The sequence below is a fragment of the Colius striatus genome, chromosome 7 (genome assembly GCF_028858725.1).
Source record: "Colius striatus isolate bColStr4 chromosome 7, bColStr4.1.hap1, whole genome shotgun sequence".
In the NCBI taxonomy this organism is placed as follows: Eukaryota; Metazoa; Chordata; class Aves; order Coliiformes; family Coliidae; genus Colius; species Colius striatus.
This window is the reverse complement of record NC_084765.1, coordinates 25,479,462-25,505,927: the sequence shown is the minus strand read 5'-3', so window position 1 is coordinate 25,505,927 and position 26,466 is coordinate 25,479,462. Positions and strand designations below refer to the sequence as shown.

At 37.8% G+C, this 26,466-nt stretch overlaps 1 protein-coding gene across 4 annotated transcripts in view; it reads left to right on the top strand.

Annotated features, from left to right (window-relative positions):
* The window catches only part of LRRC49 (leucine rich repeat containing 49), a 53,583-nt gene that overhangs the window by 9,495 nt on the left and 17,622 nt on the right, over positions 1–26,466 (top strand). For 2 of the 4 annotated variants that reach the window (XM_061999432.1, XM_061999435.1), the window contains 3 exons: positions 9,753–9,896; positions 15,667–15,728; positions 22,094–22,241. In XM_061999432.1, the coding sequence (XP_061855416.1) occupies positions 9,753–9,896; positions 15,667–15,728; positions 22,094–22,241 (354 nt within the window). Of the gene's footprint in view, positions 1–9,752; positions 9,897–15,666; positions 15,729–19,615; positions 19,665–22,093; positions 22,242–26,466 lie in introns of those variants that run through there. The other 2 variants (XM_061999433.1, XM_061999436.1) reach the window with 2 other exon arrangements.

Sequence of the window (26,466 nt, the reverse complement as noted above, 5' to 3'; positions counted from 1 at the left end):
TGGCACTGTAGTATTGTGTTGTGTATGACTGATGTGTTACAACTATGAAAAATGTGATTTGCTTTGGGTGTACAGCAGTGTCATGGACAGTGTAGCTTGCATGTCTGTGTGTGCTTTTTAAAAGATGAAATTTCCTCTGGACATCTTTTTCCATAGCTCGCTTCCAGTAACTGTGAAACACGCTATACAGATTACTTAATGTTACCATCTTTCAGTCACGCTCTATTTCTTATGCCTACAGATGTTTTTATGGTACTTTTTGTTTTCATTTTATACTCTAAGTTGTGTTTCTTACAGGTGTGAGAGATTATTTAATGCTATATACCTGGGAAACAAATTTTCTTGATCCAGCACAAAACTTAAAGGCCTTTTTCTAGTAAAGACAGCTGTCTTTGTGGCATCACCTGTATCTTGTTGCCATAATTATTTTCTGGGTTTTTTTTGATGTGGTAATCTTGGGCCACAATGCAAAGTTCATACTGTTAAAGGCACTGCTCAGACTTGCACATTTGGTTTTGCATTTATTTTTTAGTTATATTCATTTAAAAACATGTTTTTGTGCTTTTAAACAAATTGTTTGTGACTTTAATTACAATGATAAGTTTTGTAATACGATACTGGAACAGATTTTGATACCAAACTCTCCAGAAAGAAAGAATAGATTTTTTTCAGGAAAGCTACTGACAAGCTAAAACTTGGATGTAAGTTCTGCCTGAATGTTGTCTGCTTAAGGAACAAATTGTTGCATGGGCTGTAATTGGCCTAAACCAGAGATTACGTATAAATGAAACTATGTTAGATAAGATGAAACAAGATAACCTCACCTCAGTCCCTGGGAAACCGATGGAACAAATAGTCCTGAAAATTATTCCCAAGCATATTCCAGGAGAAAGGCAACCAGGAGTAGTCACCAAGAATTTATGTATGAAATGGTGTTTTAGAACAAAATGACAAGTGCAGTGTATTTTTTTTTTATCTGGTATTTAGGAAAGTATTTGGCACTGTCTCCCATTACATCTTTTTAGACAAATTCAATTTGTACTAGATGACAGTGAGGTGAAAAGAAAGCCGTCTGGACTACCAGGCTCAAAGGGTTGTGATCAGTTGCACAAAGACTAGCTAGAGGCCAGTCACTGTTGTTGTACCCTGGAGGCTGATACCAGGTTAATACCTTTTAACACCTTCATTGATGACCTGCATTATTAATAAGGCAGGAAGTTGGAAGGGGAACTTTATACAGGAGATAGTTGTGCTGCCATTCAGTGAGACTTTGACAGGCTGGAAAAATAAGCTGAGAGGAATCTCATGGAATTTGAGAAAGGCAAATTCCAAGTCCTGCTCCTAGGAAGGAAATAACCCCCTCTGCCAGTATGAGCTGGGTGCTCACCAGCTGAAAAAGCAGCTTTGGGGGCATGGGGGCTCTGGTAGACAACAGGCTGGCCATGTGCCAGCAGTGTGCCCATATGTCAAAGGCACCCAACAACATCCTGGGCTGCACTGGGAAGAATGTTGCTAGCAGATTGTGGGAGGTGATCTTTCAGGGACCCCAATGCAAAACAGACATGGACGTAGTGAAGTGAGTCCAGTGAAGAGACACAAAGGTAATGAAGGGACTGGAATATCTCTTATATGAGGAGAGGCTGAGAGAGTTGGGATTTGCATTGCCTGGAGAAGAGAAATCTCAGGGAGATTTTATTGATGTATATAAATAGCTGATGGGAAGGTTTAAATAAGTTGGAGCCGAACTTATCTTAGTGGTGTCCAGCAGAAGGACAAGAATCATTGAGCATAAATTAAAATTCAGGAAACTTGTTGCAACTTAAGAAAAATATTATTGTCAGGGTGGCCAAACACTGGAAAAGTGTTGGTGGATTCCTCATCCCCAGAGGCAGCCTAAGCCTCACTGGACATGGTCCTCGACAGCCTGTTGTAGTTGGCCCTGCTTTTAGCAGGGGTTGGAAAGAGAGATATCTTCAGCTCCCTTCTGATCTCAATTGATACTCTTGCTTCTTGCATTCATCCAGGGAAACCTGTGTGTTCAAGTAAGCCCCTGCATTGTCTCTACACCAATGCACGCAGCCTGGGTAATAAGCAGAATGAACTGGAGATGTAGGTGCAGATGCAGGGCCATGACCTCGTTGCAGTTACTGAGATGTGATGGGACAGCTCCCATGCCTGGAACACAGCCATGGAGGGCTATGTGTTGTTTAGGAAAGACAGGCCAACAAGGTGAGGAGGTGGAGTTGCTCTCTATGTGAGGGAGCAATTAATGTGTACCGAACTGTGCCTGGGTGGGGATGAGGGGCGGGTTGAATGTTTGTGGGTGAAAATTAAGGAGCAGGGTAATTTGGGTGATGCTGTTGTGGGAGTTTGTTACAGGCCACCTGATGAGGAGGAGGAAGTGGATGAGGCCTTCTATGAACAGCTAAGAGCTACCTCATGATCACAGTCCCTGGTCCTCATGGGGCACTGCAACCACCCTGATATTTGCTGGACTAGCCACACAGCCAAGCACACGCAGTCCGAGAGGTTCCTACAGAATGTTGATGACAACTTCCTGTCACAACTTCCTGTAACTTCCTGTTAGTTTGTGGCCAAGGAATTAACAAGGTGGGATGTGCTCCTGGATCTTGTGCTGACAAATATAAGAAGAGTCTGGTTGGGGATGTGAAGGTTGGAGACAACCTTGGCTGCAGTGACCATGAGGTGTTAGAGTTCAAGATTCTGTTTAGAAGAAGCAGGACACTAAGCCAGGTTGAGACCCTGGACTTCAAGCAAGATGACTTTGGCCTCTTCAAAGAGCTGTTTGGAGGAATCTCATGGGATAGGATTCTAGATGGTAGAAATGCCCAAGAGAGATGGTTGATATTCAGACACCACTTCTGCCAAGCCCAAGATCAGTGTGTCCCCACAAGTAGTAAAGTAGGAAAAGGAGTCAGGAGGCCTCCATGGATGAACAAAGAGCTGCTAGAATAACTCAGGGGGAAAGCAGACAAGAGTTAAACTTGGCCAGGAAAGTAAAGGAAAACAATAAGAGGTTTTTCAGGTACATCAGCAGCAAAGGAAGATGAGGGGGAGTGTGGTCCCACTGCTGAATATAGAGGGTGCCCTGGTGACAGAAGATGCAGAGAAGGCTGAACTACTGAATGCCTTCTTTGCTTCGGTCTTTACAGCCAGGGCCAACCCTCAGGAAGCCCAGTCCAGCAAGGATAGTAGGATGGTCTGGACAACAGAGGACTTACCCTTGGTAAATGAGGAAGTGGTTAAAGACTTGTTGGCCGAGCTTAACACTCATAAGTCAATGGGACTTGATGGGATGCATTCAAGAGTGCTGAGGGAGGTGCTGATGTGATTGCTAATCTGCTCTCCATCATTTTTGAACACTAATGGAGGACAGGTGAGGTCCTCCAGCCCCGAGGGCTGGAGAAAAGCCAATGTAACTGCAATCTTCAAAAAGGGCAAGAAGGACAACCTGGGAAACTACAGGCTGGTCAACCTCACTTCCATCCCTGGAAAGGTGATGGAACAACTCATCTTGAATGTTGTCACTAAACATATGAAGGAAAAGATGGTTATCAAGGGGAGTCAACATGAATTCACCAAGGGGAAATCCTGTTTGACCAACCTGACAGCCTTCTATGAGTGCATAACTGGCTGACTAGATGACAGGAGAGCAGCGGATGTCATCTACCTTGACTTCAGCAAGGCTTTTGACACTGTGTCCCATAACATTCTCATCAGAAAGCTCAGGTAGTGTGGCTTGGATGAGTGGACAGTGAGGTGGATCAAGAGCTGGCTAAATGACAGAGCCCAGAGGATGGTGATCAGTGGCACAGAGTTGAATTGGAGGCCTGTGGCCAGTGGAGTTCCACAGGGATTGGTTCTGGGCCCAGTCTTGTTCAACATCTTCATCAACGACCTGGATGAGGGGACAGAGTGTACCCTCAGCAAGTTCCCTGATGGCACCAAACTGGGAGGACTGGCTGATTCCCCAGAGGCTGTGCTGCCATTCAGCGGGATCTCGACTGGCTTGAGAGTTGGGCAGAGAGGAACCTCATGAGGTTCAATAAGGACAAGTGCAGAGTCCTGCATCTGGGAAGGAACAACCCCCTGCACCAGTACAGGCTGGGGATTGACCTGCTGAAGAGCAGCTCTGCAGAGAGAGACCTGGGAGTCCTGATTGAGAATAAACTAACCATGAGCCAGCAATGTGCCCTCATGACCAAGAAGGCCAATGGCATCCCAGAGGGACATCAAGAAGAGTGTGGCCAGCAGGGCAAGGGAGGTTCTGCTCCCCCTCTTCTCTGCTCTGTTGAGGCGTCATCTGGAGTCCTGTGTCCAGTTCTGGGCTCCCCAGCTCAAGAGGGACAGAGAACTTCTGGAGAGAGTCCAGTGCAGGGCCACCAAGATGATGAGGGGACAGCCTTTCCCATATGAGGAAAGGCTGCGGGAACTGGGACTGTTTAATCTCGAGGAGACTGTAGGGGGATCTTATTAATATTTACCAATATCTAAATGGTGGATGTCAGGACGTTGGGGCATCATTTTTTTCTGTGGGACCAGTTTTTAGTGGTAGGGGAAATAGAAGGAGAAAACAATAGTAGGGAAGAAGAATTATTTTGAGGATACTAGTGAAGAGGCATTTATTGCAAAAATGTTTTCTGCAGAGCCATGAAAAACTTGTTTATTGGCTGAGTGTTGTAGTTCATTGAGCTGTAGTGTACTGAATTAACAACCTACTACAGTACTTCTTGAAAGGCAGTCCGTATTTGTGGTTAGGATAGGAGTGTTCTGGTGGTTTTACTGTTCATAAGTCTCACACGTGATGAAACTATGCATTGAATCTATTGGTCTTCAAACCAAGCACTTGTTGCTTCTATTCATCAAATCTATTACTACACAAGAGTAAAGGTTGATAGCAAGTGGTTTTATAGAATATTTTGATGATATATTTGTTGAGAAATAAGATAATTGGATGTTTACAGAGTCACCATCTGTGGTTCATATTTGTATATGTATTAGAACAGCAATCTGTTCTATGGCTTTTTTTTTAAATTCTCTGCTTTGACCGGTAGTTCTCTTTTGAAGTTGCTGTACCCTTAGTTAACAGAACATGAGGACATGTATTTGTTTGTAGTAAAGACATTTCTATTTAAGGGAGACTATCTGGTGAGCAGTCTTCACAGTAGAGGATTATCTGAATACTTGCTGCTTTGCATAGAATTTGAGATGTGAGTTAACTTGCATTCATTCAGTGATTGTGGTATCACCAGCTTTTCCTCTGTAATTGGACAGACAATTTACAGGAGGTGGTTTAACTTGTTTGTTACACTCCAGTAGATGAGAAGAGTCATATAAGTAAAATGCTGCCTTTTGAAGGATATTGCCTGGCAACAACAATATTATTACTTCAAAATATTATGGAATATAAATTGCTGCAGTAGTATTACTACTGCTAACTGAGTTATGATACAGAACAGAGTTTTTCCATAGTCTTTGTTTTCATGGTTTGGCTTCTCTGATGTCATTAAATAAAACCCATAAAATTCAATGTAGCACATTATAGCAAAATCCAGTAAATCCTCCTGATGCCTCTTGGCAAGTCACTTTGCCAGATTGACTCTTCAGTGAATGCGATAGTACACAAGTCTTTCTGAGGACATTGAAGGTACTCACGTATCTGGCAAGAAAAAATATTATTCTTTTAACTACTCCTTTTCTCTTTTATGATTTATATATGTTATAGGACATATTTACAATAAAATACTAAAATATAATATCTGGCCAAGTAGTTCTCATTCTTTCTTCAGTAGTTGAATTCACTACAGGAATATTCTAAGATGCTTGCAATAATTTTAATTTTTTGGTGTTCCAAGCTATGGTTAATAATGCACAATATCTCTTCTATTTCCCTGTCATCCCAGATGATCCCTGAACAATTAAATCTTGTGTACAAGTTCTGTAAAGGTATTTGTAATGCATTAGAGTAACACAAAATGTTAATTCTTTCATTGTACACAATAATTCTATGTGAGGTAAGATATCGTAACAATCACTCTCAATAAGGGAAGATAAATACTCAAGTAGAACATGTCTAAAAAATTATGATGATGTTTATTATTAGTTTAAAAAATAATACTAGAGCCTAGCTAGAAATTAGGGGTTTTGTTAATTTTCATGGAGTAGCAGCATTTAAGAGAAAAGCTAGATTCTTGATTCAGTCTTACTCTCTCTCTTGGGATATAAATCAATCCTGTAGATGGAATGCAAATTGTGAAACTTCTAAGGCTGGAATGTTTCCAAGAGGTTGGAGGTGAGGAAAAGCAGGAGAAATCTTTCATTTTTGTTTACTTTTGGGAAAGTATTTTGATTTATTTGGATGCTGCTTTTTTTGGATAATATGGTTTGGTCTGAACTTTGAGACTTCTCCCCGCCCAAGTGAGAAATGTTCTGGGAACTGGATGTACTTCAAAACATTGAGGTATGGGATTCCACAATGCTTAATGATAAACCTCATATGACTTTTTTTTCCCCCAAATCAAGCTTTCAAATGCATTACTACTTAAAGAAAAGCCCTTCATATAATAACTGTTCAAAAGAAAGTTAAAAAAAAGTAATGCCTACTTAAATATTGCGTTCACTATTTGTGCTTTACAAAAAAGACAAAATATTACTTCCCTTGTCATAGCCCTTGTCAAACACTCTTGCCTGTTTTCCTACATGGTTTAATAAGGCTCTTGATTTCAATACTGCCCTATAGTAAAATACAGCATGTTAATAATATTTACTTAAATTCTTATGTGGCAATGCTGCTTTTGTGGCTATTAACAGGCCAATATGGACACATAATGCTGCACCGTTCAGAGATTCTGCACATGAGTGTGTGCGTGGCATACTGAATGCACTACCACTTGTATATGATTTTGAACTAAATATTTTATTTCAAAATAGTGTCTGTGGAGAGATTGCTGATTGTTGGCCTTATCTTTGCTGTCAGAGTATAAATGATATATTTTCCGTATAAACCTCTTTAAAGCTTTTTGGGTTAGGTAGGGTTAAAATGGACTTAATTTCTCTTCCAGTGAACTAATGCATTAAATTTGAACTTGAATTTCATTTGAACTTTAGAATGAAATTTATTCTATAGTTCTTTAAATTTTAAAGAGTCCTTAGAGTTATTTTTTTTTGTATTCTCTTAAATTCTGTGAATCATTTTACTTGCCAAAGGTTCAAGGATATAAATAAGAGGGAAAAGGAAAAAAGTCACTTGATTTTTCAGGCATGAACTTCTGTTCAATAATCTTGGAAATATGTGTTAAAAGGTGCAACTTTTGTGCAGTTAACTTGTTGATGAATGATTATGTGGCACGTAACAATATTTTCTGAAATAAATTTATTTCAGGTAAGTGTTCAGACATACAAACAAGAAAACACAGTAGTGTTTTTGTTCAATATTTATGAGTCTGATTTACATTTTAGCAAAACCAACTAAAATGGTTAATAACAGTAATTTTCTCTAAAAAGCAGTGATGATCCTCACCTAATAGTAATTCTTAAAAGCTGGTGTATCTTCATGTGTACATGCATAATTGAAGTAGAGAAAATCCAGTAGAGTTAATCTTGAAACTTACCAAATGATAGAGTATCTCTATACGCTCCTGGTGAAATCATTGTTTGCAATAGCAGTGAATGCCAGGGTTAATATTATACATTGTGGCATGTGATAATTCTAGCTAAGCAGACATCTGCACAGGTCTGTGCTCGTCATGCTAACCATCTGCTTTTGGCTTTGCTTTTACAAGTCTTTCTGTCCAAATATATTGCTCAAAATGGTGATATTTTCAGTTTCTTTTGCTGTAATATGTTTGTGTCACAGTAACTTTTATTTTTCTGCATATAATACACATCAGTGAATAATGCATACTAGAATTAGCAGTTAAATAAAAAATTGGTTTAAGGTGTTATTTAATTTTAGTTTTGCTATCTATTTTTGTATGCTTTTTAATGGAAAAATTACTGAAACAGTTTTTATAGCAGCATGTTCTAGTTGTCATACATGTGCAGATATATACATATGTATGTGTACATACGTGTATAGCTGTGTGAAAATTACCAATGTTATGTGTTCTCAAACTGTTAAATAACAGCTAACTTACCTTTTCTCCCATTCCAGGACCTGCTAGACACTTTCTGGAAACTGACATGGCCAGATTTGTACTGATTTAAAGCATCAGAAATGTCATTATTACTGGGAAAGTGTGTGACATGAGTCACTATCTTGCTTGTCTGCATCTAAGTGCTGTTGGCAGCATTGAGGAGAATAGTGTGCCTGAGTACAGGGTGTTGAAGGGAGCTTGCAGTGGTCCAGCAGATGGCCATTCTAATTGAAAAGGAATTCATATACTGGTTAGCTTTGTTCACTATGTCCTTGAATGCACTGCCATGCATCATGGAAGGCTGAAGTCTTTTCTATTGGAAAACCTGCTGCCTTCTTTCTGTTGTATAACGTGGGTTTCAGTAAGATTGTGATAGGAATATCCCCTGTGCAATGGCAATACTTCACCTTCCTCATGATGTTTTATTTGAGTCCTGTGTAAATATCTGGATAGATGCTGAAGGACAGATCCACTAGAAGAAATAAATATCTGAATAGAGATCCTTGAGTGGATCATTCTGGGAAACAGAAGCAGCGAGAAATGAACCCAGATTGTGTAAACAGAGCAAGAATTAATGCCTTTGTGAAACATGGTTGCATTTCTAGAAGTCAAAAATAAAATCAAGGGGCAGTAACTATTATTACTCTTTTGATGGTTTTTTTTTTTTTTTTTAATATTACCTGAAACTTTAAAGTAGGTTATTAAATATAAAACCAAACCTTGGACAGCTGCCTGTTTCCTGTACTTCAGTTTCTTTATTTGATCCCTCTGTGTTTCTAATCACAGGAAGCCATGAGTTGCTGAAGAAGTGCTGGGGACTGTCAAGCAAATGTGCTGTGTATCCAAACTAAGGATGCTGCTTCTTTATTTTCCAACTTTTCAGCATGTCCTTCAGACTCCAGCAGTTACTTGCTCATAGAATATCTTTACAATTTCCAATTTCAAAGTAATTCGTTTCTTCTCCAGAAGTCTATGGCTGCTCCTTGCCTTTGATGCACAGCAGGTTCCTGTACCCCTGACGTGCTGGAAAGTCTGTCTATGGGGCTCCTGTACATAGAGCTGTGAATGTTACTTCTGAATTTTTAAGATGTGAAGGGAAAATGGTGCAGAGTTCTGTGAAGGCAGAGAGATATGATGGCACATACTCGTGTAGCATAGGTACCAGGAGAGTGTGTTTGAGTGCCTGTGAAGACATTAAGGATCAGCTGTGCACATAACTTGCCTATTTTGGTGTACCATGATGTCATCAATGTTGTCTTAGTTTTATATTTTTGAGGTTACTGCTATAGAACAACACTGTTGAAGTGACCTAATTTGTGATGGTAAGACAGGATATGTTGACTGATTTTTGCTGCAGTATATCTAGAAAGATATTAGCAAAGTGAATACCAGTACTTAATTTCTGGCTGATTGTAGCTAGTTTTTTGCAATTTATGATGTGTAATGATCATGATTTAGAAAAAAACCCAAGAAGCACACTACTGTATTAAGTTGATTGTTCATGTATACTTTGTAAAAGAACTATGTGCTACGTTTATCCATTGTATAGTTATATGAAACATAGCAAGCATGTTAATAATTATAACTCTTTCACAGATTACTAAAATAGAAAACATCAGTCATTTGAGTGAACTGAGAGTGTTAAACCTTGCCAGAAACCTACTAACCATTGTAGAAAATCTTAATGGACTGGATTCACTCACAGAGCTCAACCTTCGTCATAATCAAGTCTCTGCTATAGTAAGGAACAAAACTTCTGTCTTCCTCTCTTTTTCTTTTTGTTTTTAACAAAATGCACTATTACTGTAACTTGTTTCAACCATACAATCATTTCAGATTTGTGAAATCTTGTTTTCCTGTGTTATGTTGCTTATGTTGCTCAGCTGCCTTGCTTACTTACATAACAATAAGGTGAAAGAAACAGCAATTTATTTTAGTTGTTATTTTGTTTACATGTGATCACTTTTAGTGATTCCAGTCTTGATAGCTCATGATAGCTCTCCAGGTTGTAGAGGGGGGAATTTTGATGAAACTTCGTGGTTCTAACATACAGATTTAGATACTTTTTCTTCATGCAAGTTTGTTTCCTAGAAACAAACCCTCTCTTCATTTGTGTAGCTCAGCTAAGCAGTTAGACCATCTTAAGTATCATAGAATCATTTCAGTTGGAAAAGACCTTTAAGACCATCGAGTCCAACCACTAATCCCACTCTGGCAGGCCCATCACTAAACTAAACCATATCCCTCAGCACCTCATCTGTTCATCTTTTGAATATCTCTAGGGATGGCGAGTCTACCACCTCCCTGAGCAGCCCCTTCCAATGCTTAACAACCCTTTTGGTGAAAAAGTTCTTCCTCATCTCCAATCTAAACCTCCCCTGGTGCAACTTGAGCCCATTTCCTTTTGTCTTATTGTTCATTACTCAACAGAAGAGACCAACTCCCTTTTCACTACAACCCTATTTCAGGTACTTATAGAGAGTGATCATGTCTCCTCTCAGCCCTCTCTTCAAGCTTAAATCCAGCTCCCTCAGCCACTCCTCATCAGACTTGTTCTCCAGACCCTTCACAAGTTTTGTTGCCTGTCTCTGGACACACTCCAGCACTTTAGTATCCTTGTAGCGAGGGTCCCAAAATTGAACAGAGCACTCAAGCTGCAGCCTCACCAGCTATATGTACAGGAGGACAATCACTTCCCTGGTCCTGCTGGCCACACTAGTGCTGACACAAGCCAGGATGTCATTGGCCTTCTTGGCCACCTGGGGACACTGCTGCCTCTTATTCAGCTCTCTACCGATCAACACCCCCAGTCCATTTCTGCTGGGCATCTTTCCAGCCACTCTGCCCCAAGCCTGTAGCATTGCATGGGGTTGTTGTGGCCCGGGTGCAGCACCTGGCACTTGGCCTTGTTGAACCTCATACAATGGGCCTTGACACATCACTCCAGCCTGCCCAGGTCCCTCTGAAGAGCCTTTCTGCCCTCAAGCAGGTCTATGCTCCTGCCCAGCTTGGTGTTGTCAGCAAATTTACTGAGGGTGCACTCAATCCCCTCATCCAGATAATTGGTAAAGATGCTAAACAAAACAGGCCCCAATACTGAGTCCTGGGGAATACTGGCCAACTGGTGGGTTTAACTGGTGACTGGGCGCCTACTGGATTTAACTCCATTCCCCACCACTTTCTGCGCCTAGCCATCCAGACAGTTTTCCACCCACCTCAGAGAAGGTCCATCGAAGCCATAGGCAGCCAGTTTCTCCAGGAGCATGCTATATGAGACTGTTGAAGGCCTTACTAAAGTCCGGGTAGGCCACATGCACAGCCTTTCCCTCAGCCACAAAGCAGGTCACCTTGTCGTAGATCAGGTTAGTCAAACGGGACCTGCGTTTCATAAAGACTAGTCCCGAGCCCTTGGTTGTCCTACATGTGCCTCATGATGGTGCTCAGGATGATCTGTTTTATAACCTTCCCCAGCACCAAGGTCATCATTTGAATATTTCTGGGGCAAATGAAGAGAAAATAGGTATTGATCTTAAAAGCAGATTTCCCAGTTGAAACTTTAACCTTGCATTGTAAAGTAAAGCATTTCACTTTGCAATTTCAGTTGTGGTTCAATTATGACAAGTAGATTATTTGAACAAGCACTTTTAAAAATAATACATTATATTTGCATAAATAACTATATTTTTCCAGTCCTCATAATTCCCTTTGTTCTTGGTCTTCTAATGCTATGGAGCATTTTGTTTCTCAAATTTCTGTTACTTGCCATATACAAATTCTTTTGCACTTAAATAAATAGGAATTTTCTAGTCATTGCTGATTATGATACTGTACCTTCCCCCTACATCAGTTATGTTCCTATATTTTTCTTCCTTGCTTATAGCTGCTGCCTTTCACTCCTCTCAGGTTTAGCTGGTACTTTCTCCTTTCTTCCTGTTGTCAGAAAGTGAGAGGCAGCATGAAATTTAAAATAGTGAGTTTACAGATTTGGACTCTGTGCTGTATTTCAGTATTTTAGTCTTTCCTGGTCAGAGACAGTATTTCAGAGAATGATGTTCAGTTCAGGGAAGTACATGATTTTGTCTGATTGTATATTGTGGGTGTTTGTGTGGGTATTACAGAATCATAGAATCTTCAGGGTTGGAAGGGATCTCAAAAGATCATCTAGTCCAACCCCTCTGCCAGAGCAGGACCACCTAGAGTAGGTCACATAGGAACTCATCCAGGTACGTTTTGAATGTCTCCAGAGAAGGAGATGCAACAACTCATCTGGGCAGCCTGTTGCAGTGCTCCCTCACCCTCACAGTGAAGAAATTTCTCCTTATGTTTCTTTGGAACTTCTTCTGTTCCAACTTGTACCTGTTGCCCCTTGTCGTATCATTGGACATCACTGTCTGGCTCCATCCTCCTGACACCCACCCTTTCTGTATTTGTAAACATTTATGAGGTCACCCCTCAGCCTCCTCTTCTCCAAGCTAAAGAGCCCCAGCTCCCTCAGCCTTTCATCAGAAGGGAGATGCTCTGATCCCTTCATCATCTTTGTGGCCCTGCGCTGAACTCTCTCCAGCAGCTTCCTGTCCTTCTTGAACTGAGGGGCCAGAACTGGACACAATAGTCCAGATGTGGTCTCATGAGGGCAGAGTCGAGGGGGAGGAGAACCTCTCAACCAATTCACCACACCCCTGCTAAGACACCCCAGGATGCTATGGGCCTTCTTGGCCATGAGGGCACGTTGCTGGCTCATGCTCATCCTGCTGCCCACCAAGACTCCCAGGTCCCTTTCCCCTACACTACTCTCTAACAGTTCATTCCCCAGCCTGTACTGGTACATGGGGTTATTCTTTCATAGGTGCAAGACTTTACACTTGCCCTTGTTAAATTGCATTAGATTTCTCTCTGCCCAACTCTCCAGCCTGTCCAGGTCTTGTTGAATGGCAGCACAGCCTTCTGGTGTGTCAGCCACTCCCTCCAGTTTAGTATCATCAGCAAACTTGCTGACAGTGCCCTCTGTTCCCTCAGCAAGATCATTCATTAATATACTGAACAGTACTGGTCCCAGCACCCACCCCTGAGGGACTTGTATTTTTTATTTGTTGTTTGTTTGTTTCTGATTTTTTTTTTACCTTAAATGCTAATGGAATGGTGTTTTGTGGAAGATAGGGGGTGTTATATGTTTTTTAATTGGATGATGTTTTTTAACAAATATGATATTAACTCCTTCTTCTATAGGACTCTTAATTCATATCAATTCAAGCCTTGCACTTGTAATATTTTCTGAAACCTGAAGTAAATATCTGTCTGTTTCCTAAAATAAAGTCCTTTTCTTATTTTAATGATAGGTGATTAACTGTGTGCACATCAACATACATATATTTCTTAAATATGGTTTGTTTTTTTAAATGAAACCTGTATTGCCTTTGGATTGAAATTTGGAATCTGCTGGAATAAAGAATTCCTGAAAATCCAATAACATAGAAGCAAATATTTTATGGAAAGAATTTCCAAGATATTTTTGTGTTATTGCTGGATTGCTTGAGTAGTTGAGAGAGGGAGTTTAGATTTCTTTCATTTAAGATGTACATTTACTTATACTTTACTGTTGGAGAGGAAGGGAAGTTTATAATTTTCGTTGTGATGTAGCACAGCAATTTTTCATGCCAAGTTCATTTTGAAGAGTTTATGTCTTTTAGTTTTTGGAGTGTTTTAGTCAGTTACTATCACAATACTATCCTTATGAATCAAGCTTTTATAACTTGATTATTTCTTAAAATGGAAGAGTCTAAACTCAGTTTAAAATGTTTACTATCTCAAGTTCATGAAATAAAATCAATATTATTTTAATAAGTTTATCTTTCAGTACCTTTTTTTGAACCTTTGTTATTTTTCATCTGCCCTCCCCCCACCTACTGTCAGTTTGTTATTATTGTTGTGGAAAAGATGATGTTCTCATTTGTCAAGCAAAATTAGGTTCTGTGCTGAACTCCATACTTGTTGCTTTTAACTATATTGAATAATTCAAGTTATCGAAGTAGATTATAGTTTGTTTGAGCAATTAAACATATAATTATCTCTTAACAATTCACTGGCCTTAGATCAACAATTTTTGGACCATTTTGTCTGAGACTGGATGTGTAGAATGTTGAAAGGCAGTCCTGATGCTTAGTTTATGGCAGAATCCTGTTTTATAGGATTGCAAGTGTCTTCAAGAAGTCTGACTATTGTGAAGAACAGCAAACAGACAGAATGAAGATTAGCAAGTGTATCATATCATTAAAAGCACAAGTCTGCTTAAGAATAACTGTGTGCAGCCCTATAATTCCTTATCCTCACATGTATATCCATCTCATGGCACAGCAGCCTCTTTAAGCATCAATGCTAAGTAGTCTTAGGGACAGAGGAAGTGTCCAGATGTAATTCTGTTTTGAACTCAATCTTTCCATGGCCTAGTCTGGAAGGTTTCAGAACAGCTCTGAACAGCTTCTGCAATGGCAGACCTGAGCTAAAAAGTCCTGCTTGTTGTCTACAGAGTGATGACTCTCAGCAATGCTTGTTAGCTCATATTCAGTGTTTCGTTAATAGCAGCTGCGTGGTTTGTTTAAAGCTGCCTTGTGTTCACTTGTTTGCATAGAATGAGCTGTTTCTATTTGTGGCATGCTATTCACAAATCTGATAAAGGGAGGAAGGGCTGTAGATTTGATTCTGTACTAAAATGTAGCTAGTGAGCCCTGTGACACAGGTTAGTGTCCACTGGTTGCAGATTGGATTATGCTCCTTAGTAGGGCAGGGAGATACAGATTTGTAACTGAAGAGTTAGGTGTGCAGTCCAAATGGTGTATCAGTCTCTGTAGATGGTGCTGCCTGGCAGTTATGGGTTTATATTTTGTAAATGAAGTTTCATCTTACTTGATATGTTTCATCTTACTAACATTTGACCTATTTCTAATTCAAGTTTTCTACAAAGGACTTTAGTGACATATATTCACAATTATTCATTCTGGAAACTCATTCTTTCTTTAAATTTTAATTGTAAAGGTGACAGAGTCCTTCAGATCACTCTGTAGCAGAAGAGTCTCTGCTCTTTGCTAGCGCTAATTGCACTGCTGTGTTGTACTTCAAAAACCTTGTTTTAAAAAAAACTTATTTCAAAAACCTTATGGTCACAAGATAAACTTTTAATTTTTTAAAAAAATATATTTATCCTTCAGCTTAAATGCTGAGACAGCACCTTGGCTTGGTTCCCAAAAGCCTGTTCAGAAACGAGCAGCAGCCTTATCCTCTTTTCTTTAACATCATTTGCTTTGCAAGTGATGCAGCTTGTTCTGCAGAGTGGATATCTGCACTGAAACACTCCCTTGCAGTCTGCACTAGGGAGAAATGGAGCTGCTTGTTCAACAGAAATCAATGTTGCAGCAAGGTTATAGCATATAGAAATGAAAATATTTCATCAGGCAAGGTAGAGAGGTTCAAAAACTACTTTCAGCAGCTGGATTTATGCCTCTTTCTTTCCTTCTAGAAAGATGTGGATACTTTGCCCCGTCTCCAACGTCTCTTCCTCAGCTTCAACAATATATCTAGGTAAGGGAAATAGCAATTTGTTTCCTACAATAATTTGGAGTATCCTATTGGAGCTATATTTTATTAAAATTTAAATTCAAACACTATGAGTGCAGATACTTTCATTTCCTAACATATCCCATGGCATAATCAAGCCATTGTGTATTTTGTGCTTAAAACATAAAAATTCTTCAAACCTTTTTAATTTCAATGCAGTCAAACTGAGTATTCTACCAAAAACTTATATTTTTAATTTAAAAATTATCACACTGTTTACAACGATGATGAAATTTTAAAACCATTTTGTAAGTATGTTGTTTTACTGTTAAACTTGATATCTGTTAAAGCAACATTACCCAAGCTAGATACTATATTTAACATTGTATTTGTGGAGTTACACTTACTGCTGATTCAGATTCTACTGATGATAATGATATTATTTCATGCTTATTTTTTGTTTACCCATATATTAATAAAGTCTGAAAGGTATATTCATGCTTATTTGTCTTTTGAACCAGATGACAGAAACAGAATAGCTCAACTTTTGAAGTGGGGCTTCTATAGTTTCAAGTAACTAAGTGCATTTTGTTATACATAGAAATAAATGTTTGTCTTCTATAATTTTTCATATTTGTGCATTTTCAGGGTCTGCATTTATACTAGTGCCAATATTTAGAAAAAAAAAAAAAACCAACTCACAAGTGCCTGCTTTATCTTCAGTTTAGTATGTCCTTTTTTTGTCTTCCACCTTAAGCCCTTCCCCCTAGCCTTCTTCACTTAGAATAAAACAATTTAATGTGGGATAGGGGAAAGATGCTTCATTTTTCTAATTACTGGAAATAGTGTGCTGTTCTTGTGGTACCTGCTGTTTCTCTAAAATGACACACTTAGTATCAGCTTTTATTGTAATAGCTACATGAACCCTTTAAGCTGACCTGCATTATGTTTTGTGCAGACAGCTTCAACCTACTTGTCTGTGTTCCTGAGGTTCTTAAAGTGCCAATGCAGTACATCTCCTTAAATACTTGGTATTAAGCATTTTTAAAAAAAGTCAGAGATGAACTATAGGAATATTTTATATACCCTTCCTCTAGTTAATCTGCAGAGAGGGACTTAGCATCTTACCTCTCTTGAATAATTTCCAGAGTTGAAACATGCCTTTTGTTTCTGTTTTTCTGAAAAATGTCTTAGCTTGGCAAGAACAATGAGGGACTGCAGTAGCTGGCTCCCTTGCCATCAGGGAACATCACTGCAGTCAGTGGAATTTCTGTATCTTTCTGTATACTTGGTATATTTTGTGTTGCTTTCTGACTCCTTTTTAATGCTGTTTTATGCAAATTTGTGCTATTCTTTTCAGTGTTCAAAGAAGGAAAAATGTTTCGGTATTTCTGTGAGGGTTTTCAAGTAGATTTTCCAACCTTTATGTAATCAGTATCTTATTACTTGATACTTTATCATTATTCTTGCCATTTACTTGTTGGGACTTCAGTTTAACTATTAATCTAGTCTCAGTTGTCATGTACGCTAGAAATACTTATTTAGAACATTCATGCAAATATAGATAATTTAGTTTTAGTTGGAATAGATATATAAATCTAATTGTAATGTCAAAAGAGAGACTTTGCTGTTCCATAAATTTAGTTGGGTGGGCAGATCAGTTTAACTCTTTATTTACCAGACATTATTTTAAAAAAAAAATCTTTTTGTGATCACATATAGCTTGTGTTTTTGAAGTAGTACCCTTCTATTGCACATAGCAGTATTGCAGGCTAAAAACCCCACTATTTCTTGATTTTGTTATGTAGGAGTTTTCTGGTACGAAAATGATTAAACATAGAATTATACTATTGACCATCTGTGTCATGATACTTGGCCCGACAATATTTGAACGGACTGTAGAAGTTATATGCAGCCATGATACTAGCAAATTGATGTCCTTCATCTGAATATTCCTGCCACCCTTTTAAATGACATTATGTGGTTTTGAAGCACTTAATTGGGTTTATTGTGTGCCATGTGGTAATCTAAAAAGATATTTTGTCCTAGAAACAGACGTGTCTATACAACTGACTTTTCTTTTAGACAATGAAATTGATAAACAGATGTTCTAATGGAAACAAGCAACAAGATTTATTGCCAAAACCTGGATATATTTGTGTTACATGTTCATTAAAATATTTCATTAGTCATCATGGAAGAGAAGGTAGTGTTTCTGAGGCAGCTTCTCATTGAAGCTTTTGTTGCTTCTATTTTTGTATGTCAGCAAAAATCCTCGAGTCTTAAATTTATACATACTGACATATATGAGTTAATATTTCATATTTAATAATCCTTTTTTAAAATCGTCAATATTTAAGGCATGAGACTCTATCATGCGTTTAATCACTGATATATTTTTTCCCTCATATTTTAGAAGACACCTCAGAATGCTGCCGCTTCTCTGCAGCTCGATATATTGGATATATATTGGATATATTGGCAAGATAATATGAGCTAAAATCAAGTGCTATAGAAGTTTGTGCTGATCTGAAACCAAAGAAATCCAACTTCTGGTGTCAGCCGCAAAAATGTAATGGAAATGGAAAGAATTCAGACCTGATAGCTGAAAGTAATATATATCTCTAGAACTAGTTATAAAGAGAGAGAAATACCATTTTGAATTTGTCATAATTCCCAATTTGTCTGGGAAGAGATTACAAAAACTTTTATTCAGGAAAGATACACCATTAAGATTCAGAAAGAGGGTTATGGCTCGTATATTAAAATGTGAATCCAGGGAACACCATTTTTTAATCTTGGAAATAAAAGACATATTTTTCATTGTTACACTGCTGTCCAGGTCAGCACTATGCTGGATTTTTCACTCAGTAAGGCAAGTTGTCTAGCCATATGGAAAAAGTTGGATACAAGCTCAAAGGACATGTAATTGATTGTTATTCTTAATTTGGTTGATGAATTGGAAACTGGAAAGAAGAAATGTTCTTAGCCTAATAAAACCAAGAAAAAAAAATTTCATAGCAAAACAAAAATTTATAGAAACATTGTTAAATATTTGGAAAAAAGCAGTACAAAATGAATGAAAGTTTGACTGTGGTAATATCTGTTTTCTTTAGTACTTTAGTGATAAGAAACCTGGGAAAACCCAAGGCTTTTTCTTTGAATGTTTTTTGAATATAAGGTTCCCACTTGGGTGTTCCATTAGACTATAAGCAAGTACATTATTTTCTTTCTCTTCTCCAGAACTTTTCCCCTTAGTGGAACGTGCTTTAGAAAAATAATTGATGCAAATATATAGAGAAGGAGCAACTGCCTTCCTAAGCAAGTGGGCTGTAACAGAGGACAAGTGTTCCTGTGTCCTCCTCTTGCCATGTAAATGTGAATGCATATTGCTGGTGGAGCTCGAGCTTACTACACCACCCCAGAATACTCTGCTGCTTAGTAATTGCCATGTTCCCTGATGAGGTAGGAAAAGCAGGTTTACATCCCCTCTGGCAGAGGGAAGAGCTGGATGCAGGACTGAGCATGCTCACAACGTGTAAAACTGATCTAATCCAAGTTTTCCAGAAAACAGTTTTTGATAATATAGCCCAAATTCACAACTTGTTTCGGTGTGTTGCTGAAACTACTGTTGTAGCAAAGAAAAATTAATCTAAGAAGAAAGAAGGGCAGGAAAGGAGAAGTGATTTCTGTAGTTTGGTGGGACTCCTGCAGGAGAGAGCTTTTAGGAATGCAAAGCAGACTTTTTGCTTAAGAGGATTGCCTGAGGCAGGCTTAAACAGCGTCATCCACAGCTGCTTTATATTTCATGAGCAGGTTAAAGGCTCCTTTGTGGTGAACAGAGACTAGAGAGCATTGAGATGTGCCCTCTAATTCCTGTAGGGTGGTGGCCACTTGGCTTTACCCTAGCAGTCTGCTTGCTGAGAAAGAAGCTTGGTTGTAAAGTATGCAGTCTGTTGGGTAAGTGTATGTTAAAGCTTTGCTTGGTTTAGGATTGAGATGCCAGTGTGACAAGTACAGTATATTAAGTTTTCTACATTGGAATTATTAAAGCTGTTTTTCTATATTTGTGTAGATGTGAAAACATAGCTATTTTGCACTACTGTTTTTCTCTAAAATTGAACTGCTAATAGGGAGGGTAAAACCAAGTTAAAGCAAGCACACGTGTTTCAGCTCCAGAATGAATGTTTTGGTGTGCTGAAAGACTGAAAATTTCAAAATATAGCAGTATGTTTAAATGGTCACATTTGCTGTTGTTTCCTGAAGAGAATTTTTTAAAAAATCTGTAAATGGCAGAAATACTGTTTAGTTAAATGTTTAGTGGAAAGTGCTTGGTGTAAATATATTTATTCTTTTAATAAATATATTTGCATTATTTGAAACTGTTTTTTGAAGACCAGAAAATTTTCATATTTGTCAAGCAAAATCTATTTAAGTCCAATGTAAATGAAGTTAACTTTTCTTAGTATAACATGTTTATGAGTTAGCTTTACTAACTTCTCTGTCATTTAGGAAGATTATCTTTTATCTTCAGGACATATTGAGTCAGCATTTTAATTAATATGTTGGCCTGGTTTTCAAAAAATGTGATTACTGAAGTTGTTTTATGGAAAGGAAATCATATCACAAAGAAGCAGAAAATTATAATCAAACTTACTGTCTTAACCATATGAACGAAATACCAAATTCTTCAGATATACTAAGCACCCTCACTGCCTTCTCTGGAAGCCATGCACAGTTAATTTTCCATCATTTCTTATGTTGTTTAGTACACTAAGCAGCAAGCTCGTAGTATCTTCCAGTTGCTCTGTCATTTTTCTGCTGTATCCACTGGGTGTATCATGTACAAGTTACTTGCGTCCTGTACTAACTGCCCTGGTTTTTGAGATCTGTATTTAGGGATTTCTTTTCTTTATTCCTGCTAGTTTATGTTGGTATCCAAGCATTTCTTCTTCTAGATGAGACTGGTTGTTATTTGGTGATGCTATTTGTATATTTTATCCATATTTCTTATTACTATTGTTGCAGAAATTGTTGTATTAATACCTAGACTCTTTCAGGGATTTGTGATTTTTAAAATCTGACATTCTGGTAGATCTGAAGCCCTCTGCAGGTGAATGTTAATCCTCAGCAGAGTATTGTGTGCCTTTTTTTAAAGATAGCAGTGATAAAGGCACTTGGCACTTAATTCAATGACGGTTTTCAATGTGAACCTCTGTGCTGCATGCAATTTCTGATCCCTAAGTTAAGGGCATACTGAAGGTTTGATATCTAGTGGAGATAGACTTTTCCTGCTATCAAAAGTGAGAAGAACTTTAACTAGTTGATACAGCCACTGAGATTTTCAGAATATTTTTTAAATTGCAATAATTCCATATTTTCTGCTTCAGAAATGGTCTCATTTCAGAGTATCATCATTGGCTTGTCTAGTAAAGTAATTGTCTATTTGTATTTTTATGTGATCATCATTGGTTTGTTTCTTATTTTCAGATTTTTTTTCAACTTTATTCTCAAAAGTACCAAGTTAAATTATTTCATGCTTTCCACTTGAACTTACTTAACTTCCTAACAGTCGACTTTTCAAGGCTGAAGTGCATAAGGATGGGTTGACTGTTGTACCTTTATACACAGAAATCAATTTCTTAAGAGGCATCGGGGAGTCACATTTACTTCTATAGTCACTCAGTTGTTTTTTTTTAATTAAGTTAAATAGTTCTCTGTTGTTTCAAAGTATTATTTATCTGAGTCATCTGCTTTTTTTTTTTCATATTCTGTCTTCAATGAAAGGAATGTGAAACAGGCTGTACATATCTAAATAGTTTTTTATACCGGCCAGTTATTTTTGTCAGGAAACCAGATCAGATGTTGCCTAAAAAGCCATCTTGTTAGTGTTTGTAGACTGAACTTGGAACAATAGACAGATCAGTTTTTAAAAGAATGTGATGCCTTCATAATTGTTTTTCTTCCAATATTTAATGATGTAGCAAAGACCCAGGATCGTTCTGTGGTACTTACATTTGACTTTTTCCTTGGTTTTTTTTTTTTTCCTATGGTTTCCATGCTGGCTTTGATGGGAAATACACCTTGTATTATCTTTTTTTTCATTAGTTCTATATCCTATTTTAGGAGTTTTTTAGGTGAAACTGTACTCCCATAGTTAACAAGTTCACCTTATTCTGCATCTTTTACCTGAATGTGAAGAGTTTATGAAGTTTAACAGCAGCAGCTGCTGTTGTTTCAAAATACTTACTTATCTCACATAATATTGACAGATGGCTTTTTTTCCAGTACAGGTGAATATTAATATTCTATCCTAAAGACATAAAATCTTCCATTTAAAAATTATTCCTACTCTATGACATTAAAACTTTAAACTTTTTTGGTTACAGTTTTGAGGATATTCTGTGCCTTGCTGATTCCTCAACTTTGTCAGATATCACCCTTGATGGCAATCCAATAGCTCAGGAGACATGGTACAAACACACTGTTCTCCATCATATGATGCAGCTCCGACAGCTAGATATGAAGAGAATCACAGTAAGAAATTTCTGTTTCCATCAAAGTTATTTCCTTAAGTTCCTAAGTAAAATGTAGAGGGGGTTTTGTGTGTGCGTATATATGTTAAAAATACTGCCCTTTTTTTCTGACTTCAATATGGAATCAAATGGTATATAGACATTATGCTGTTTAAAACGTTAGCCTTTTTTCTTGTGTTTAGTATTATCTAAAGGTGTGCGCTTTTTTGCTTCATTTTAATGTGTTTAAATGCTTAAACCATTAGTAAATGCTGGGTGATCAATTTCCCTGTGAAATGAGAAAATCTGCAAAGTTTTTGGTTAGAACTTTCTCAATACAGTCTTTACTGGTTTGCTGTATAGCTGAAAAGGATGAGTCTGTTTACCCTAAAATTGGTGTTATTGGTATGTTCTTTCATTTAAAAATCTTGTTGGTTTCTTTAATCTGCAGGTTTAGCAAACCTGGTGATCATGCAGTTTCTGTGGATCTCCCTATTTCTCCCCTTTTTGTCTAACCTACTCTCCCTGTTTGTTTCTGTTCCTGCTGCTCAACTAACCCTAATAAGAAAGAGTGGACTTGCACACAACTATGTCTCCCGCAGGCTTCTTGACAATGCACCGTAAGGGAGAGGATGAAAGGCAGTCAGTGGGGGCCATTAAGTCCGCTCTTTTATATCTCATATAGGATTAGCCATGCTAATTCTTCTGTATCTACTTAAAAGTGACATGTAAATGTGAGCTTCTTACAAGAGAAATGCATCCAACAGCATCACCACAAACATAAACGCTTTACAAACAACAGTGTTGCAGTGTTGCCTGTTTTGACCAAGTGCTGATGTATATACCTTATTTTAAATGCTCCTTTGCTTTGTACAAAGGCTGTACTGCAATATGAATTGCACCTGTGTTTTTACTCTCTGTCCTGTTGTTCTGTGGCCAATCCATTGTGGGTGTAAAATAGAGCCAATTAGAATATAAGAGTTTTTATTCCCAGCATTGAAAATACTAAACATTTGCTTGCTTATTGTTTTGAGTCCTATAAACAAAATGACTGTTCCTCCCCTTCCACCTGCCTCCTCTTGAGAGGAGGTGGATCCTGGTAGAACCCTCAGTGATGGGAAAAACTGTAAAAAGAGCTCAAGCCCCTTTTCAAATTCCATGGGATCTGTATGGAGAAAAAACTGTTGGAAGCACACAGCCCTGGGAAAAACTTTATCTGAATTCATACCTTGTTAAACATCAGAGAATAAACCACAAGATAAAAAGCCATAGAGAAACAGGCTTCACCAGTTGTGCTGCTCATAAATCTACTTGTAAAAAGAATGTGTTTTGTGTTCTTTTTATTTGCCTTCTGGTTTTTGAGCCTTGATCTTCTTTCTAACATTTTCTCCATGTAGAGGGTGCTATATTTTTTTTTTTTTTGTAATAAAAACTGTTACCCAGATAATCATATGACTTAAGAAACTGGGATTTTAAGAAAAAAAACCCCAAGTATCTTGAGATCTGTGATAAAATTAGAGAGTTGTTGATGCCAAATTCAGCTATTCTGCCTAGTAATGCAACATGCCGTTGCTTTTGGCTGTAAGAGGAAGCATAATTGATGGCAGAATGGAAGTACAATATTGGGCATGTGCTTTTTCTCCCTCAGTTAACATACTTTGATTACATTTATAGGTATTCATTTGTCTGAAGCTTGTCCAGGCGATTTTGAACTTAAGCGTTGCTTTGTCTTGTAAAGAATTGAGACTTGGGACTGGAATGTTAGTCCTTTCTGACTGGGAGCTGTTCACTAATCGGTTTAGAAGCTCTTCTGTTCGACACAATTGTTACTTCTGCTTTTAGCTCTTCTTTTACTTGCTTGCTTCACCGGGACAAGAACATTATTTCAAGAATGAATAAAATCTGAAGAATATTTTCAAAAGTCTCTTACAGACTTGGAAGCCTGGTTTTCAAGAAGGCATTTGCTCTTCGGTGCCAAGCCTTTTCTGTGTGATGTTCTGGAGAAAGGCAACTATTCAGAAACATGGCTACCACAAAAATCAAACTTTGCACTTTGAAGAAAATCTTTTTGCTTTGTAATTGTTTTAATATTTCTTAAGCCAGGGCAGATTTGCTTTTATTCATATTATGACACCTTGTCAACCCTGACCCATAAGGAAATTGGTGTTTTCTTAGGCTGTCTCATTCATAGGCCATTTTTGAACGTAAGGTTTAAGCTTTTAAATCACCGAAGTATGAACCCACTGGTGGTGAAATCAGTGAAAAAGAGTCACTTGTGATGAGTTTCACTGTAAGACTGTAAATGCTTATTATCTCCACTAAAAGACGATTTCCAGCTGAAAAATCCGTTCACTTTTTATTGTTTATCTAAAACATCAACTCAATGGAAATCTGTTACTTTCTTAAACTTTGATAGATCAATCTAGAGCTTTAAAGGGCGGGGAGGAGGCTGAATTACAGGGCCTGGACAGATTACTGTGTGTCACCCATGTTAACCATTAGTAACTCTAGCGGTTACATCTTTACCTCACATCTAAGATGGGCTAATGTGACTTGACTTATGGCTCAGTGAAATAGACTTATGTAAAATCAAAGAGTGTTACAGTCAAAACAGGCTTAGATTGCATATGTAGTCATTTATGTTGTTGAGTTAACATCCTATAATAGTTATTTTTCTGGGCATTGAGGCTTTTCCAATGTGTTTTGTAGTCTGAACTTTTGATAAAGTGGACCTATACAGTGGTAGTTTAGTTTAGCTATATGCTATTTTTTTTCCCCCTGCAGTCTTTTGTAACAGTAAGTAGATATTGTCTGCAGGCATGTAATATAATATTAAAACATGAGTGAAATGTGTACATAATCTTTACTGAGAAATTGTTTAACCAGGAACAGTTGCTATCCATCACTTTATCTACACTTTCTCAACAGAATTGGCTGAGTGTATATATTTATATGTATGTGTGTATGTGTAATATATAATGTGTATATATATATCTATATTTAAAAATATGCTGTGGTTCCCAAATTGTAAGACAAGCTGCATATTTTTGACAGTAAAACTTCGCATCTTTTCACTGAGGTTTTATAGCTTTTGAATGCTTATAGTAAGAGAGCTGTTTTTGGTTTTGATTATTTACTTAGACATTTCTGTGCTTGCAATCTTACCACTTGCAAATAGGATACTCTAGGTACTTCTAGACTTATTCTTGTGGATTGTAATCCTCTCTCTTAAATCAAGTCTTGCAAAAATATACTAAATACTAAAATTAACAAATCTGAGATATATCTAATTGTCAAGTAGCACTTATAGAACAAATCTTAAAAAAACTTTTTATTTTCCATGACAATATTTCTACTAGAAACATCCTTATATTCTTATTTCATTCTTGTGTAAAACCAGCCTCTGTGGTATGCTTAACAAAAAGTAGTCTGCCTTTTGCAAGTATAAGTGAGCTGAATTTTGCATATTTCGAGCGTACTGTGTTGAGTCTCTTTGACTTTTTTTTTCATTATCTAAAGTAGCTTATATCAAGTATAGTAGAGCTGATTTTGGTCTCCAGTAATCGACTATGGAAATGAAATGCTGCATTCCTTGGGTGCTAACTTAGCATAATTTTCTCCTGTGGCTGAAATGGTATCACTCGTGAAAAAAGAATTTGCTAAAAGAAGTAGTGAGGAAGAATACGTGCATTCCACTGTGATCTCTCTGGGATCCTTCTCAGGTCTTGCTGGATGTTGCCTCCTGAAAGATGATGTAATGAGAGGTTTGGCCAAAACCTGCGGAGTTAGATATACGAAGTGCTGCTGGAGCAGCAGTGGGAGCTGTGGACATGTTGAGCTTCACATACACCTCTGGTACAGCTCGAGTGGGAAGTTTTTATAAGGATACTAATATCTTTTAAATGCCTTATTCATCATGTGGTCTGTCACTGCTGTTGCTAGTACAGTACTGTTGCATTTAGTAAGTTTTTATATGGGAATTGGAGAACTTATAAATGGAATAGATTTCAATATACAAAAGGACACCCAAATCTTCTTGTAATGATCTGGCACATTGATCTGGAAGAGTGTCCCTTCTTGTCCAGCAAGGTTTGGTTTCAAGATGAAATAAAGTTATGGACAGTAGCAGAATAATGAGGGGGAGAAAAAAAGGAAAAGGGAGATAGAAAGGATGTCAAAAGAGCTGGAGCTGAAAGAGAAGAAAGGATGATAGTAAAAAGAAAGTACAGCAAGATATTAAAGGCTTT